The sequence below is a fragment of the Polyodon spathula genome, chromosome 4 (genome assembly GCF_017654505.1).
Source record: "Polyodon spathula isolate WHYD16114869_AA chromosome 4, ASM1765450v1, whole genome shotgun sequence".
In the NCBI taxonomy this organism is placed as follows: domain Eukaryota; kingdom Metazoa; phylum Chordata; class Actinopteri; order Acipenseriformes; family Polyodontidae; genus Polyodon; species Polyodon spathula.
The window spans coordinates 20041076-20057558 of record NC_054537.1 but is presented as its reverse complement, the minus strand read 5'-3'; the positions used below and the strand labels follow the sequence as shown (position 1 = coordinate 20057558).

The 16483-nt window shown below is 38.9% G+C and overlaps 1 protein-coding gene across 2 annotated transcripts in view; it reads left to right on the top strand.

Moving 5' to 3' along the window:
- The first annotated feature begins 11054 nt into the window (after positions 1-11054).
- The window catches only part of LOC121314293 (potassium voltage-gated channel subfamily H member 2-like), a 152522-nt gene continuing 147093 nt past the window's right edge, over positions 11055-16483 (top strand). For both annotated transcript variants that reach the window (XM_041247388.1, XM_041247387.1), the window contains exons 1-2: positions 11055-12957; positions 13872-14102. In XM_041247388.1, the coding sequence (XP_041103322.1) occupies positions 12882-12957; positions 13872-14102 (307 nt within the window). In that variant the 5' untranslated portion in view covers positions 11055-12881. The remainder of the gene's footprint in view (positions 12958-13871; positions 14103-16483) is intronic.

The following is a 16483-nucleotide window of genomic DNA, read 5'->3' as shown; positions in this document are numbered from 1 at the left end:
CTCCCTGGTTTGTTTATGTGCTGTGGACAATGTGGTTTCCTAGTGGCATAGAGGCTAAAGCTCCAACGATTTTGTGTGTATTCCGTGAAGTTCCAGAATTGGAAGACAACTGCAATTGTTTCCAATTAACATTTTGGACACAGTAACTTTGTGCTGCTGTATACTGTATGTATTATTGGTATTTAGCTGTGCCACTGTAAGGTTATAGTTTCCCAAATTCTGCAGTATTGGTACACTGCTGCCCTTGTAATATATTGAATGAAAATTAATCTAATCAATAAAAAATATATGAAGTTAAATACTGGTGTAAATTCTATTGTATTAGTTGTCTGCTTTTAATGTTTAATGTAATATGCTTTTAAATTGCAAATTGAAAAAAAAAAAAAACAACACTGAGGCTGATTTAAAAATGCAGTTAACAGAAAAGATACTCACAAAAGCTGCAGTGGAATTTATAATGTATAAGGAGTGAATTTGACGTTTTCACCACACTGCCCCCTCCTACTTCCAATAACTCATTTCTTCACCCCCTATCACCCCCCTCTGCTCCTCCTCTCCAGGCCGACTGGTTATGCCTTCCCTCCATTCTCCATCCCCCCTTGCCTGCTCCTTCTCTTCCCTAGTCCCTCTGTGGTGGAACCAGCTACCAGAGAACTTGAGGACTGCTCTGTCTCTCACTGCTTTCTGCTGCCTCTTTAGATCTACCCCTCCTACTCTGCACTGGACTTGCCTGACCTACGCATCACATTACTGGATGCTTGGCTGATGCTCTATTCTTGCACTGTTGTACTACTAATATGTCATTGTAGATATAACTTGCTGTAATCCTAACTTGTTGCATCCTATTTCATATTGTATTTTAGTAGTATTATTTGCACTTAATGTGAACTATACTGTATTTAAATATTAATTTTGCATTGTATCCCTGTACTGCCCTGTAACACCAGTAAGTCACCTTGGATAAAGGTGTCTCCCAAATAAATAAATAATAATATTAATAATGAGTTACATATTAACAAAACCAGAAATCCTCGTACATGAAAAATATATAACACTGATGACAACAGCATTCTGTACTACCAGGGCCCTGTTCCTCATAGCTGGCTAACTGAGTTAGCCGGATAACTCTCAGGATAACTTGACAGAAGTCTGTCGTTCCTCGAAGCAAGCTTAAAGTCTAGCTGACTAAGTTACCATAGCAACACATCCTTAATCTTAAACCTGCTCCAACGCAGGCTAACTTAAACTTAAAGTTAGCCGGATCTGTGTATAAAAATTCGTACTTCTACCCAATGAAAGCACTTGACACACCCCTCTAAAATGGCAGCGCCCTTCCTTAGAGATCCCATAGATCAAGAAGAAATGTCTCTGGTTCTTGTGCAGCTGGAACGCGGAACAGGAGACTTGTTGCTAGGCAACCAATTGAGCAGTCAGGCTCACCTGGCGCTGAGCTGATCGGGAGGCCCGGATTGGTTGAGGTGGGGGGCATGTCTGGGGAGACTGCACCACAGCTTGAGGCAGTTGCACTGCTATGCTGCACAGAATGGCACTTTGTTGACATCAAGGATGAGAGGGTCTGCTCTGCAGAATAAGGACTACAGAACCCTTCAACTGAAAGACGGTGCCTGTGAAGGCTCTGCTCAGCCAGGACCGTCGCAACGACCCGCAGTCGTTGGGAGGCCGGGACTTTGGGAGCAACAGCAACAGGTTAGTGTGGAAGGGGTGTGGGTAATTCACTGACTAGGAGACAGACAGGTGTACTTGAAAACACCACACAGGTGCCCAGTTTTATTTTCAAACAGTTTTTTTCGGCAGAGGGCACTGTTGACCGTGGGCTGCCTATCAACGATGATAGACAGCACCACGGAAATACCACAGCTGGTACGTGAACAGCAAGTGCACTCGCAGGTGCTCAAAGAAATAATAATGAAAACAGAAGGCGAAAAGAACAATGGAAAATAAAACAGTAATAAAACTACAAATAAAAGGTGCTGCACTCGGCAGTGTTATCCCGGTCGTCGCTACCCGCACGACCCGGATCACCGTCCTACTCTGTAGGCTAACTAGCCTGTTCTGTCACAATACGCCGGGGTCTGCCCAAGGGTTCCCCGCTCTCTCTGTCTCGCTATGAAACTCTCTTTGTTTCGCCTGATTCCCGGTCCTGGATCAGAGCTTCCGCACTCTCAGTGCGTCTAAGTGGGGGCAGACCTGAGGAAACAACGGAGCGTTAATTTATAGGGCTAACAATCTCCCAAGACGCGCCTCTCAGCCATTCAGAGTGGGGGAAAGTCTACACACCCACTTTCCCACCTCCCCGTGTCACTGCCATGACTCACCGGCAGTTGTTGGACGACTGCCGCCCTCCTCCTGCAGCCCGTGAACACGCCAGCAGAGTCAGCACAGATCTCTCCCTGTTACAGTTAGTTTAGGGGATGTTGATCCCAAACACTGTAGAGAGGGTTTGCCTAGTGTAGTTGGTTCCTGGAGCGAGATATTCCTTTTAATGAGGCTAGCGCTCACCTTGTGTGGCAAACTTTTATTTGTAGTGTGGTAGAATAGCAGAAGGGAGATATATTGGTCCCTGTATCACTAGGAGCATATACCCCATGTACCACCTTAGGTGCAGTGAAAACAGAGGGATGTAGTTCAGAGGGACAGAAACTACATTTCCCAGAAGGCAATGGTCTAATAAGGCCAATTTAGTATAACAAATTAGTTAATTATATAGCTGGTTACAATTAACTAGTAAAGATAGGGGCAATGAATTTTAACACATAGCACAGTTTATAGGTCACTTCCTGAATCCACTTTCTCAAAATCATAGCAGCTACATTAAAGATGCTTATGACTTAATTAGTAAGACTAAACCACAAACCACTAAAACAGACAGACATTAATCGGCACCTCAAAACACAATCCTAAACTACAAACGACACAACTCACTTTCAAAATAGAACAAAATATCCCACTAACATGATTATTTAATACAAAATTATTTAATGAGATTAAAACACCTCTGCAATGTTAGAAATCATTTAAAAAAAAAAAAAAAACTTCAACATCCATTTAGTTCAATGCTGTATGAATCATGTCTTGAACCATATGTTTTCAAATTCAAACCAGTATTTATTTGACGGTAAATCAAAGAAAAAAGGTGGAGCTAATGTAGATTGCTAAACTTTACCAGTGGTTTGAGTAAAAAAATAAAGATTTGAATGCTTCCAATAGATTTAAGGTGATAGCCACATTTCCCATAAAAAGATAAATTAAGGACATTAAAACACATGTTTTTATTTATTTGTTTGTTTGTTTACTTATTTACTCATTTATGTATTAAACCTTTTAACTATTTTCTTAGCCACACAATCCACACGTTTGACATGGAATCTCCTAGTTGGTGTATTAGTACATTACTGTATATTGCCCCTTCAGTCTGTAATAACAAAACAATGTGTTCAGTATCTTGGAGAATTAACCTTGTAATTAATTTGGAGAATTAACCTTGTAATTAATTGTGAGAGTCCAAGTTTACCCAGTTTACCCAGTGGAGGTGGGTTGTCGTGGATTTGTGGCACACTCTACAACCCGGTTTCTCAGAGATGTCGGGTTCAGTGGCCAAGAGTTGCATCGCACAGTGAAGAACTTATCTGAAGCAGCAGAGAGGAGCAGCAACTGGCTGAGGTTGAGACGAAAAGATTCTGGATTAGGATCTCAAGCACAATAGAAAGAAAGCAACGCTGATGTACAGGTAAGTAAGCTGGCCTGAGCTGAGTGGGAGATGGAGGGGAGTGACGCTGGGACGCCAGAATCACTGTTGAGCCCTCTTGAGGTGTTGTGGGCTAGTCAACAAAACACAGAGGATGGAAGGTGCCCACTTGAAGACCCCAGAGATGTACCCTGCTTAGCTCAATCCAGACTGTTGTCATGCTGATGCGCTGGGGAGGCCGCACTGTGGTTGATCCCTGGAGCCAGCATTACACTTCAGCCATCAACACCAGGCAGGAGGATATCTACATCATCAGATGGAAAACAACGGAAATGGATGGAGATGCAGATGGATCACATTAGTTTATTGCAAAGCTATGTCTTAGTTGGTGCTTATCTTGGCGAGAGCCAAGTTCAAATCAGCATGAAGTTCAACATCTACTCTCATGTAATGGAAATCATGACTGTTAGTGATACTATGGGGCTGTGCAAAGTGATTTTCGGCTGCAAAACACCAATATTGCTGCCAAAATCGGCATTTTGGAACTTTAACAGCCACTAAAAATGCGAAGTATGTAATGAACGATTTTCGCCCATCATTCTGTCTTGCACTTGGGCAACTGCTGACCTTCCAAACACTTTGCACCTCTTCTTACAAGGTGCAAACCATTGTAGAAGCAAGTAATTAAGAGCGGTATAAAACCAAACACCTTCAGAATGCGGATGCTAAATAGCTCAATGCACAGGCGACCCTCATGATTGTGGCTTATCATTTGTGTGTGTTGAGTAACCTACATTACTTGCATTACATAAACTGCAGTGCAAAATAATTGCCTACCCGCCAGGCAAACTAGATTTTGCAGCCTCAATTGTTTGCACTGCACCTATCCTTACGTCAGCCTCTATATTACAACAAAGCTTTTTCATTTTTTTAGATAGATTTTTCATAAAAATATATATATTTTTTTTACTCATTTTTTAGCGGAATTTACTATGCAATGGCTCTATTTCATGTCACTCTAAACATTGCTAGAATTAACAGTCACTTTCTCTATATGTCTACAGCCGCAAATGAGAGTCTACACTGGAAGCGAGCGATACGAGCAAATTTTGTATCTACATCAAATGCTAGTATTTTAGCAGAAACTGACATGTGACCCTGTCCTTATCCCTCCCGCTGTTCTTCTACCCAATCCCACACAAGACAAAGGCGGCCCACTCACAACACCGCCAGTGGCAGAAGCAGAATTTAATTCCTGGCTGGGCCCCTAATTTTCACGGACGGGCCATTTATGACTTTATGATGTAAACGTAATGACGTAATTACCAATATGCGTATTGAGTATTACTGTCAGAAATAGCATCATATTATCCAAGAACACACTCTCTACCAAAACATTTTGACAGTCCGATTTACCACCAACAGGCATAGCGACACAAATTCTGTAATGTTAGCGAGCTACAAGTCACTACCACACATAAAAAAAAATGTGTTTCTGACAAAAGCTCTCAAAAGTGTATTCGACTTCCCAAAGTGAGCTTAAATTTAAAAAGCTGACTAAAAGTGAATGTAAATACTTCCCTTTGAGCTTTAGAAAAGTGTCAGTTATATGTGAACAAAAACAAAATAGGAATAGAGGCATGAGTTGAGCATAACATACAGTACATCTTTGCTGCATCAGTCAACTGAATTAAATGCAGGTACTTACTTTACTGGCACATTTGTTGATTGTTGGTTCATTTTCCTTTTATAAAATTTGTCGGAACATAGCTAATGCGTAAGATGCACAAATATAGCTAATGCGTAATGTACAAATATAGCTCTGGTTTACTGCAAAGTTGGCTAAACGTTCTGTATTATTATACTTATTAGCTGACAACCTTATCCAGGGAAACTTACAACTGTTACAAGATATCACATTATTTTGTACATACAATTACCCATTTATACAGTATAAATAACTAAACAGCAGCTGCACAAGCTGGTTCCTTGCATGCCTTGCAATGAAAGAAAAGTTCCTGTATGTTTGCTGCCGGCACGCTTAATTTCAACACCAAACTATCGAAGACGCAAGATATCTCAGCCGTCCAATCACCAATCTTTTTTTTCATAACCATGACAACGATACTGGGGTGGGTGGGACGGATATATTTTTGAACCACAAGGATGAGTTAGACTTGCCGCAGCGGATTACAGTCTGATACTGTTTGGCATGAAATGCTTTTAATTGTCAATCGATCCATGAGCAAAATGGGTGGGCCCAGTCTCCTCAGGCCCAAGCGTGGCGCCGCCCATGAACACCACTCACGCAGCACATAGACTACAGAACAAACAAGCAAAGCCAACAAACACCAAAGAGACAGCAAAGTTGCCACGCCCCCAGGAGAGAGATATGGTAGGCGAAGTTGCTACACACTCAGGAGAGAGGTCTCGCTGACAAGGGGAAGAGGTAAAACACACACAATCACACTCACAGTCATATAACACAATACACCCGCGGCACCCACAAAATAGTACACAAACAACTATTTACATAATTTCCCCTTCTCGTCCACCCTCTCCCATAGCCCCAACAGTCCATACTGTATTAAAGGTGGGGCTTATCCTGGAACTGGGGTTGGGACAGTGGTTAGGGCAGGGATTGGGACTGACCCTGGGAACTGACTTTTCTTCTGATTGGTCCTTTTCACTATAGTCACTCGCGATAGAACACATTTCTATTCCTGTGGAGTTGCTCACTTCACCAAGACAGCTGCCAGTGTCTCTCACAGTGGGTGTAGACGCACCCCTAGATTTCAGTCACTTCTAAATTATTGGCTCCCTTCCAGTGTAGATCCACCTTAACATGCTCTGAATTCACCAAGGATCTTGGGAAAGCCCGTCCCTTTATGGTGCGCAAAATGACCAATACCACAGTACCTCGCTCGCAATCTCCGCTCCCTTACAGCGGAAAGTTTCCTGCTGACCCAATCCCTGTATCTGATGTTCCCAAATTCAAAAATGTGCTCCATTTGTCCATCATTGAAGGAACGAAAAACAAAAGTCTCCTGCGTCTATTGCAAAAATTCCATCTGTCTTCATTGTGCTGTCACATGCAGCCCGGATTAACCTATACGGAAATTACACTATAGTATAGGGCCCCCAGTAGAATTGGGGCCCACGGGAGGTCGCTGTTTGTTTGGGACATTTTATGAAAAAAATGCATGCGAGCTGTCGGGCCTACACACACAGGAAGAGAGGCGCACAGAAGCTTGCTTTCGGATAATTTTGTTCTTTTATGGCAGCTAGGCATTCCTTCTCGATTACAGCATCCCTGGTCTCAGAGTCTCTCACGCAAGCAGCTTCCTGCTAATGTACAATACCAAATGCCCCACGGCCTCAGCTTACTCGGCGCGATCTGTCTGCAGCTGGTAAGAACAGTTTAAGTCCATAGTGTTCTTTTCTCTCTCTATTATAGCAGTGGTGCGCAAATTTTTTCTATTCCACCTGCTTTTCTTATGCCCCCCACCCCCTTAACAAACACATTGTTACACGTTTTGAATTTGTACTTTCAGATATAATTCATCAATGTTGAAAATTTGTTTCACAAATTCAATATTTAAAATCAGCCTATATATATATATATATATATATATATATATATATATTTTTTTTTTTTACACTTGGCGATACAACATTTAGCTAACAGATACATCTGAAAAACATTATTGTTCACAATTAAAATTGAAAAAAATAAATTTGTGTTTTCACGATATAAACTAACTAAGCTAACTCTGAAGCTAACATGACACACCCATTGACACGTTTTATTTGGCATTGTATGCTGCAGAGCTGCCCTTACATCCGAGAGCCAATTGCTCAGCTTCCCAGCCTCTGTATACAGTGTCAAAAGAAATGTACAGCTTTAAAAACTTTGATGACTGTATTTGTTAACATGTATGTATTTAACTAAATCTGACCTTTTTTATTGGTTAAATCTAGGAAGAAATACACGATTTACATTAAATATGGGGAAAAAACATACCTGTTAAAATAGTAGTAATTTTTATTTTATTGGCTCTATTCACTGCAGTTTCACTGACACTTCCCAGATAGCAGGCTAACATTGATTCAGTGTTGAATCAATGTTAGCCTGCTATCTGGGTTACCACGTCAAACATAATTAATCCTGTTCTACAAGTCCCAGAATGATCATTAACGACTCGTTTAAAAGGTAAGACTAATTTGCTGTCATTTAGTATTTATTTAACATTTTATACCCTTTTAGAAAAAGAAAAAAAAACTGTTTAAATGTTTTACAGAACTGCCCCTTTAGTCGCACCACACGCTCTGCACACCACTGCTTTATAGCTAATAAATAAATAAATAAGGGTAAAGGACAGAAAAGTTATTGTTTTTTGTTAAACTAGATTGTTTGTTCTATTGAACGCAACACTACTACTGGTCCAACAGGTTTTTTTAAAAAAAGCAAAAAAAACAAAACATTGTTTTTGTTTTGCTATATTTATAATTCTGCTGCTATTGTATATATAATAGCTGCTGAACTTTAAGGTAAACTTTGCTTCTGCTCACCATAAAGGGACGAGCTTTCCCAAGCTCCTCGGTGAATTCAGAGCCTGTTAACAAAACCGCTGACCCATTAACCTTAGTGGATGTTATGTGCACTTGCTAAGGCTTTTGTACTTTACTGCCTGGGAATGAAGTTTTTTTATGTTTGTGATCGATATTGCATCATTTTTGTGCTCTATATTCCCACAGATGTTTAAATGTAAATTTAAATTATCATTAACTGTGATATTTAATTATCACTTGCATGTGACTTCTGTGGTATGGTACAACGCAATAGGCATAAATAGTTTAACAAGCCTCATACCCGGAGTACCCAGGTTGTTGTAGAAGAGTGAGTATGTAGGTGGACCCCAAAATATGGGTTAGCATATAGTGCCCACACGTCCCTAATGCGGCCTGGTCACATGTGTCCAAATTGCATTTGAGTAATGACACTGCCCAGAAATGTTTGAATAGCGTTGTTTTCTTTTGCTAAAGCATCACTTTTGATAAATGGATTTCACAGGTACTCACAGGTACACTGTACAAGGGTTTATTTTGATGCCAGTACTGGGTACCAGGATTTATTTAATCTGCTTTACATCCAACGCGGGTGCATTCCACCCACTAGCTAAACGTTTTTCAAATGCGCTTTCAATCAGCAGTTCGTGCTGCTTGCATTCTGTTTCCTTATACTGCTTCTGTTTCTGTTCGCTCCTATTGGCCACCAAAAACGTCAGTGTAATCACTGCATATTGATTGGCCGAGCTTTCATTCTGATCAGATTTGATTTTGGCCTGAGTCACAAGTCTCCGCCCCTTTCGATTTGTGTCAGTGCTCATTGGTTGATCAACGAGAGAGGACTTTTAACAGTGCAACGTGAAAGCAGCGGCATGCAGTTATTATTATTAAAACGAAGTAATAAGAATTTTCAGTAGTGTGGCAGAGAAACTTAATATTCAAATGACCATTGCTGCACATGAATTTGAAGGCAAAAATCCACGTCAGTGGTCGCCATAAGTTACACAGTTGATAAATATGATAATTATCATAACGCGGTTTGCCTTGCACAGATTTACCACGTTGCCAGAATCTGCGTGAAATTTTGTAAAATGGCAAGTGATGGGTGGGACAGTAGGGATTAACAATAAATAATAATAATAATAATAATAATAATAATAATAATAATAATAATAATAATAATAATAATAATAATAATAATAAAAAAAAACAGTATCAAAGTGCAGCTTCAGATTTGGGAGTCAGAATCGGGATACAGATGGAGGTGTGCTTCATGCTTTTCAAACACTGGCCCAACTTGCAAGGTACATGGTCTTTGTACAATGCCCCCCTTTCTAAAACATTTAGAAGAGTTTAAATGTGAGTTTTCACTTGCGTGCACATCACAGTAATGGTATTACTTTATAAAATGTGCTTTTTGCCACTTTGTTTCTTGTGCAGAAATCACAATACCAGGATAAAATAAAAATAAAAGTCTAATTTTATACTGTTTCTGCCTGAAAAACTTTAGTTAAATTACAGTACTTGACTAAGTGATACAAACAGAGGGTACAAAACTTTCAGTATTTTCAGCTACTTTGTTTATGGTCCGTTGGTTATAATCGATCAGGCTTATTTTGTATTTATAAATGTATCGTATACCAACATATGTTAAGTATTTATTCACTGGCACACAAAATGTCTCAATTTTTAAAATGTTTACACCGGGCTGATCATACGTATCTACACTTTTCTGTTGAGTATTTTACCCTTGTCTTAGACCAAATAAACGACTGGACCTGTGGATAGTACCTAATTTGCTTTTTTAGGTGCATAGTAGAACACGGGTTAACAACTACTGTTTAAGTTTCGTTAATAGTTATATATATATATATATATATATATATATATATATATATATATATATATATATATATATATATACTTATAATTAAACTAATAAAAAAGTGCAGTAAAATGAAAGCTCGAGTCATTTTTAAACATTATATAAACTTTACGACATTAACATATTTATAATGTCCTTTAAGCAATTCCAGCTCCAAGTGATGCTGATTGCGGAGTTGGGATCAGATTTCTGTTCAACAGTTTTAAATATTTAGTGTTATTGTATATTAAATAGTCGTTAACAAAAATAAATAAATAAATAAACACATATTTTATTATTTGATTATACTCCAGCTGTTAACATGTAATACGCCTGAATTCTGCTAAAATACTGTTTTTATGCTATACTTACATTTTGTAAATCCCAGCTTCTGATTTAAGCATGACATAAATAAATAATGAAATTCACTTTTTGAGAAACAGAGATTAACTAAAAAAATATTCTGACGGTTTTAGTACACCGAGAATAGCGAGTAAGGATACATTGTGCTAACTGAACAAGCAGCCTATACATTGACTAATGTAATAATGTAGAGACTATATAAGGCACGTTTCAATCATCGGTCATAACACATATGATATGCATACTGAAGCAACAATGTAAACTATCAGCAGGCCACAGCTCAGGTAACCATATAGATACACCGTAAAGCGTTGCCAATAATACGTTCCCATTGACACAGATAGACATGCAGTTTAACTGCAGTCCACGCTTTTTCTGGAAATCAGCATTGCCTTCATTTTCTGGTTTCTGTGTCAGGATACTTTAGAATATTAATATTTTTATTCCCTTGCCTTGACAGACTTTAGCGTTTATATTGTTTCATGTTTATAAATTGATAAAATAGTAAATCAAACATTGTGTCGAGGTCGTAATCAGGCGCTGTGGATAAAGTGAATGTGGTTGGAACTAAGGAGAGCTGTGTTTTTTTTTTTTTTTTTTTTTATGGACACCATATCAATAGAAACTCCTCCCTTCGCCAGCCCGTGATGCTCTTTATTGTGGAGTTTTATATATATCCTAGGAATTTGGACTGCTACACCGGGCACAAGACAAAGGACATAGCCCAGCAAAACGGGATCCCAGCATTGGTGAATGACGGCACTGCATTCTAAATTCTGGAAATTACAGGGGTAGAGGAATAAAGATAGAGACAGAAGCGTAGGAGCAGCAGAGAGTAAGCAGGCTGAACACATCAAACCGACCGCTCCCTGAAGAGCCTGTGTTATGAGTCTGTGTCTGTGTGACTAAATAAGGGATGCGTGCGTGAGCCTGGTTCACATTCTGAACCATTTTAAAATATACATTTTCCTTTTTGACCTGAGAGACAGAGTGCCCTCCAATGAAGCGTGTTTAGCGTACATCGTTGACTTCACGGAGAAAGGTTTATACATATTGAAAGAGGATCTGGTAATAAACCGTAGATATAGTTTCCGAGGGGGAAACAATGACGGCTGAATTGACACTTTAATTGACTCTGGAAGGCAGGAATAAAAGCGATGCGTCTGAAGAAGCGAGGGCTGATGTAAACAGACACACGCCACCTTCCCCTGGGACTGGGAAACTCTACAACTGGGCGCAGTGACTTTCAAAAAACCTCCTCCACGCTGCTTTGAAAAAGTGCACAATATGGGCATAACTGTAAACCAATGCAAGAGGCTGACGTCTATGAGAAAATGGAAAAAATTTAAGTAAATAATAATTTAAAAAAAAAAAAAAAAAAAAAAAAAAAAAAACGTTTGTCAAAACGACTCATATCATATCGTAAATTGTGATTTTTATTTCTGTTTGGTAACTGCTTGTGATTTCTGGAGGACTTGGATTTTTGACAAGGTGATAAATAAAATAAACAATTTTTTGTTAAGAAAAACAAAGTACAGGGACTGACCTTGAAAAATAAATACATTGTTAGTATTAATTAGACGCTCGTGAAAAGGCAGATGAAGCAATAATGACACTCGGATGGTTACCATGTACAGAACGCAGTGGCTTGTACAGCCATTTGATTTGAAATTGCGCAGCAGTTAACTGGTAACGCTAATTGCACCTGTGACATTTACGTGCAGGTGAATAGTAAAGCGGTAAGTGAAACGACTGACACCAAGACACTGATGTAATCTGTGTATAGCGGAGAAGATTGGCGACAACAACCTGATCATTAGTGCTCAAACAAGCCAAATTGGTGCGAGGATGGTCCCGCTGAGACTTGGGAGATGTTGAGTGCAGCTGGTTCTGGGCGCGTGACAAGGGGAGAATGAGAACAATGCGATTGCAGATCAAGCTCAGAGGCCTCTGCTGAAGCAAGTGTATTCTTATATTTCAGCGTCTTTCACGTGTGGCTGAAAAAAAAAGAGGTTCCTATGCTCTCAATTCTAGAATATCAAAAATAGGAAACAAATATGTATCTCTGTCAACAGTAAAATCCGACAACACGCCTGATGTTTCTGATTGATTTTGAAGAGCTTTCTGACTAAAACACACATTTTCTTTGCTTTAACAATTTTATTTGCTGTTGAAGTTTTACCTAGAATATCCTACCCAGGCGTTCAGTAGAAGAAATGGATTAACCCTTTCACCCCGGGATCCTTCTGGCGCGTGTAAGAGGCAGTACACTGGAAAAGGAAGTTTAAAGCAGCGAGCACAGAATTGAAGGGGTTGTGGCGTGACACTCGAGCAGGGGGCATCACCTTCATAAATCATAGCCGGGAATAAGACGACAGGATGCCGGTCAGGAGAGGCCACGTGGCGCCCCAGAACACATTCCTAGATACCATCATCAGGAAATTTGACGGGCAAAGTATTATTATTATTGTTATTATTATTATTATTATTATTTATTGGATGCATAAAGAACAACAGAGCCCTGTAATTACTAACTGTATTGCAATGTAACTGTATTGGTTTAGATGTAGCAACAGTTACTATAGTAGTAGGATTGTGATCATGCATGGACCCAATGTTCTCCAGGTACCTATTATTATTATTATTATTATTATATATTATTAATAATAATAATAATAATAATAATAATAAACAGACTTTTTCCATTGTAGGAACTGTGGGTCTCTAACCACAGCATCTCTGCTAGGAACTGCATGCAGCCTGAAGGCTAGTGTAGACAGAAAAAAAAGAGATCGAAAAAGTCACTGGGATGTGATGACTGAAACCCAATACAGAACTTAAATCCAGGTCTTTACCCAAACCCTTTACCAAGTTGTTGTTTAATTGCTAATTAATTTTTTGCAAGTATTGATTTTAATATTAAAGGTGATCTTTGTGTAAAAGTGCAAACAGTCACAGATTTTGCACAAACGTATTATATATTTAGAATATATACAGTTTGTAAACTATACATCCTCAAAATAATGTTATGGGAATACTGTTAGGGAAACATGGGTATTTCTAGCTAATGTAAAAGATTTTAGTATGCTTTTCACTGAATTCTTCTGTGGCGATATGCTGCAGTGCAATTGACAGTTTTGTGAAATGCGTGAGTCTGGCTCTTGTGGTGCTATAAAAAAAAATTGTGTTACAATGCATGGCTTCTAGACAGTAATCAAGTCTTGGAACAGAAGGCATAAATCTATGTTTTTCAATGTTCAAGCATCTGATCCTAGGAATATATGAATATATATATATATATATATATATATATATATATATATATCTAATATATATATATGCTTCCCTTTGCTTTTTCACTTTCCTTAGGTCGTAAATTCATCATCGCCAATGCACGAGTCGAGAACTGTGCCATAATCTTCTGCAACGATGGCTTCTGTGGCATGTGTGGATACACACGGGCAGAGATCATGCAGAAACCGTGCACCTGTGACTTTCTGTACGGGCCACAGACCAAGAAGGGAGCCATTGCGCAGATTGCACAGGCTCTGCTGGGTTCCGAGGATAGAAAGGTGGAGATTATCTTCTACAAGAAAGACGGTAGGGTCAGCATGTATACTTGCATTGTTGTGCTGGGAGTAAGGCTGATCTCCTCTTAGGGGCTAGGCGGGGAGCTAGCAGATTAATAATGAGCTGCTTCTCTGGAGAGGTTACCTTTTTAGAGAGACCTCACTGTTGTCAATTTATGAGTTTAAAAGGAAGAAGGATCTCTTCTGAATGTCTTTCAGAAAGGGAGATCTCAGATTTTAGACTGTATGTTTTTAGACTGCTGATTTGAGGCACTATCAAGAATGTATGTAACTGAGGAGAGAGTCACACAATTGTCAAAGCTTTGTACTGCAAGTCATTAGAACAACCCTAACTAAGGCACTTAATTTAGAGGCTTTCATTTGCTTCAGCATCCCGTGCAGAGTGCTTGTAAGAAGCTGCCGTTCTATAGCTGCTTCAAACTCAAATCACTTCTATTTCCAACAGCATGTTTTCAGGTTTGCAATCAGTGGTAACGTAAGGGCGAGTTGAGGTGTGGCGCGTACCTCCCCTACAATTTCCACTAAAAACTACATCTCCCAGAATACCATATCTTCAGTTATTAGGCAACCATACAAGGAAAATCCTCCACAGCAAAGTCTCTGGTTAGCCCTATTACCTTTACAGCCAATCGGAGGAAGACAATTTCAAAGCTACTTGGAGTCATTGGGTGGTTATTTACATGTGAAGTGGCAGTGCACGTGGTCGAGAAGATCAGGTTTGTGGCCGCAGAAAAGGATAGGTTAAATCTCACTCGTGAGCAGGATTGAAGTCCACATTTCACGTGAACCTGTTAGTGAGCTTGTTCTGTCCATGAAAGCGCCGGTTTTAAGCTGTGATGCTCTGCAATAGCTGTGATGCTCTGCAATAGCTGGGTTGGACAGTTTCATGATATACCTCGGGGTCAATTGTTGTATTTTTTTCTTTAATACATTAATACATTAATATTCACTACTAACAATATGCCATCCCACCAATGGACATTTGAAAAACAATTTGGGCTTTAGCAGTAAAACACATTATTAAACAACCAGGCACGAGGCATTTACAAATCACAGCTTTATTACACAAACTTAATACTGTGCTTTAAACAGTTTCACTCAAACAAGATATCACCTGGCAACCATGGATTTCCAGGTGAGATTCTCTCCTCTACCTGTTCTCTGTACATGGAAACACATTTTTCCGAACTGTGTGCGAAAATAGCAGGAGAAAGGTACACATGGTTAATTTGCATATCAACCTCCTCCTTTCCCCTTTATTTGCATGGTGTCAAGTGAAAAGAGTGAAATAAATTGAGCCAATCCAAACCCGGAATGTATGAGTTAGCAACAAACGAAACTGAACCAGTATGGAAGGCCATCTGGATCAAAAACACATTATTTAGTACACATTTTCAGATCTTTACAACAGATATTGATTTGGACTAATCAGAATTAATAAAGTAGTATGTTCTAAATAAATGTAAATAACCTACTTATTTTTACAGTTTATAGTAATACATAGTCATGCCAACGTAGTTGCTTGTAATGACTTCGTATTCACAGCGTATTACAGGAGTAGCCATTCATCATTGGCATGACATCTATTCAAATATGAAACACACTTAAAAATAAATAAATAAATAAATAAACAAAAAATAAAATCAAGACTAAGAAAAAAAAGAAAATATTGCGGCAATGGCAAGAAATATAGATTTGCTGAGTGCTGTTGATTTAGGAGTTACCAGTCCTGATTTATTTTTATTTTTTTGTCCTGGTCAGAAACATTTAAAATGGTTTAATTCTCAGCTTAGCCAATGTTTAACTTTTAAATGATGATTAGGTTATGATTTGTGGTTATTTGAATTGCTTCAGAGTTGTTATGAAGTCAATAAATTGCAGAAAAAAAAACATGTTCCAGTTTTTCACTCTGGAAATCTGGCAACCCTATGTCAACTTGTACTAAATGTGTTTTTGACCCGAATGGCCTTCCGTAGACCCATGACTTAACTTTTTTGGTCTTCAACAGAACAGTCCAGTGGTCCATTTACTGCTAGTCATATTGTGCCGTGTTTTTTTTTTTTTTTTTTTTTTTTTTTTTAAGTTATAAAGAAAAACAACGACCAAAGTCTACGCTTGCAAAATAGGAGGGTCTTAAAGGGTCTTTTCTTTTCAATACTGTTTACTTTCCTCTTACTGCAATAGACTGTCTTGACGACTTCTACTAACACTTATCAAAGAGATTAAAGTCTCGTGACATTGAATATATCCAGCACTACTTCGTGCATATGCTTATATTAGGCTTCCTTGCAGTCTTAAAATATCTCTGCGGGATTTTTTCTGCACTGAAAGTACAGAATGTGCGGGAACAACTTGGAAAATGTGCTGAAATTCAAGCCTCTGCCACGTTGC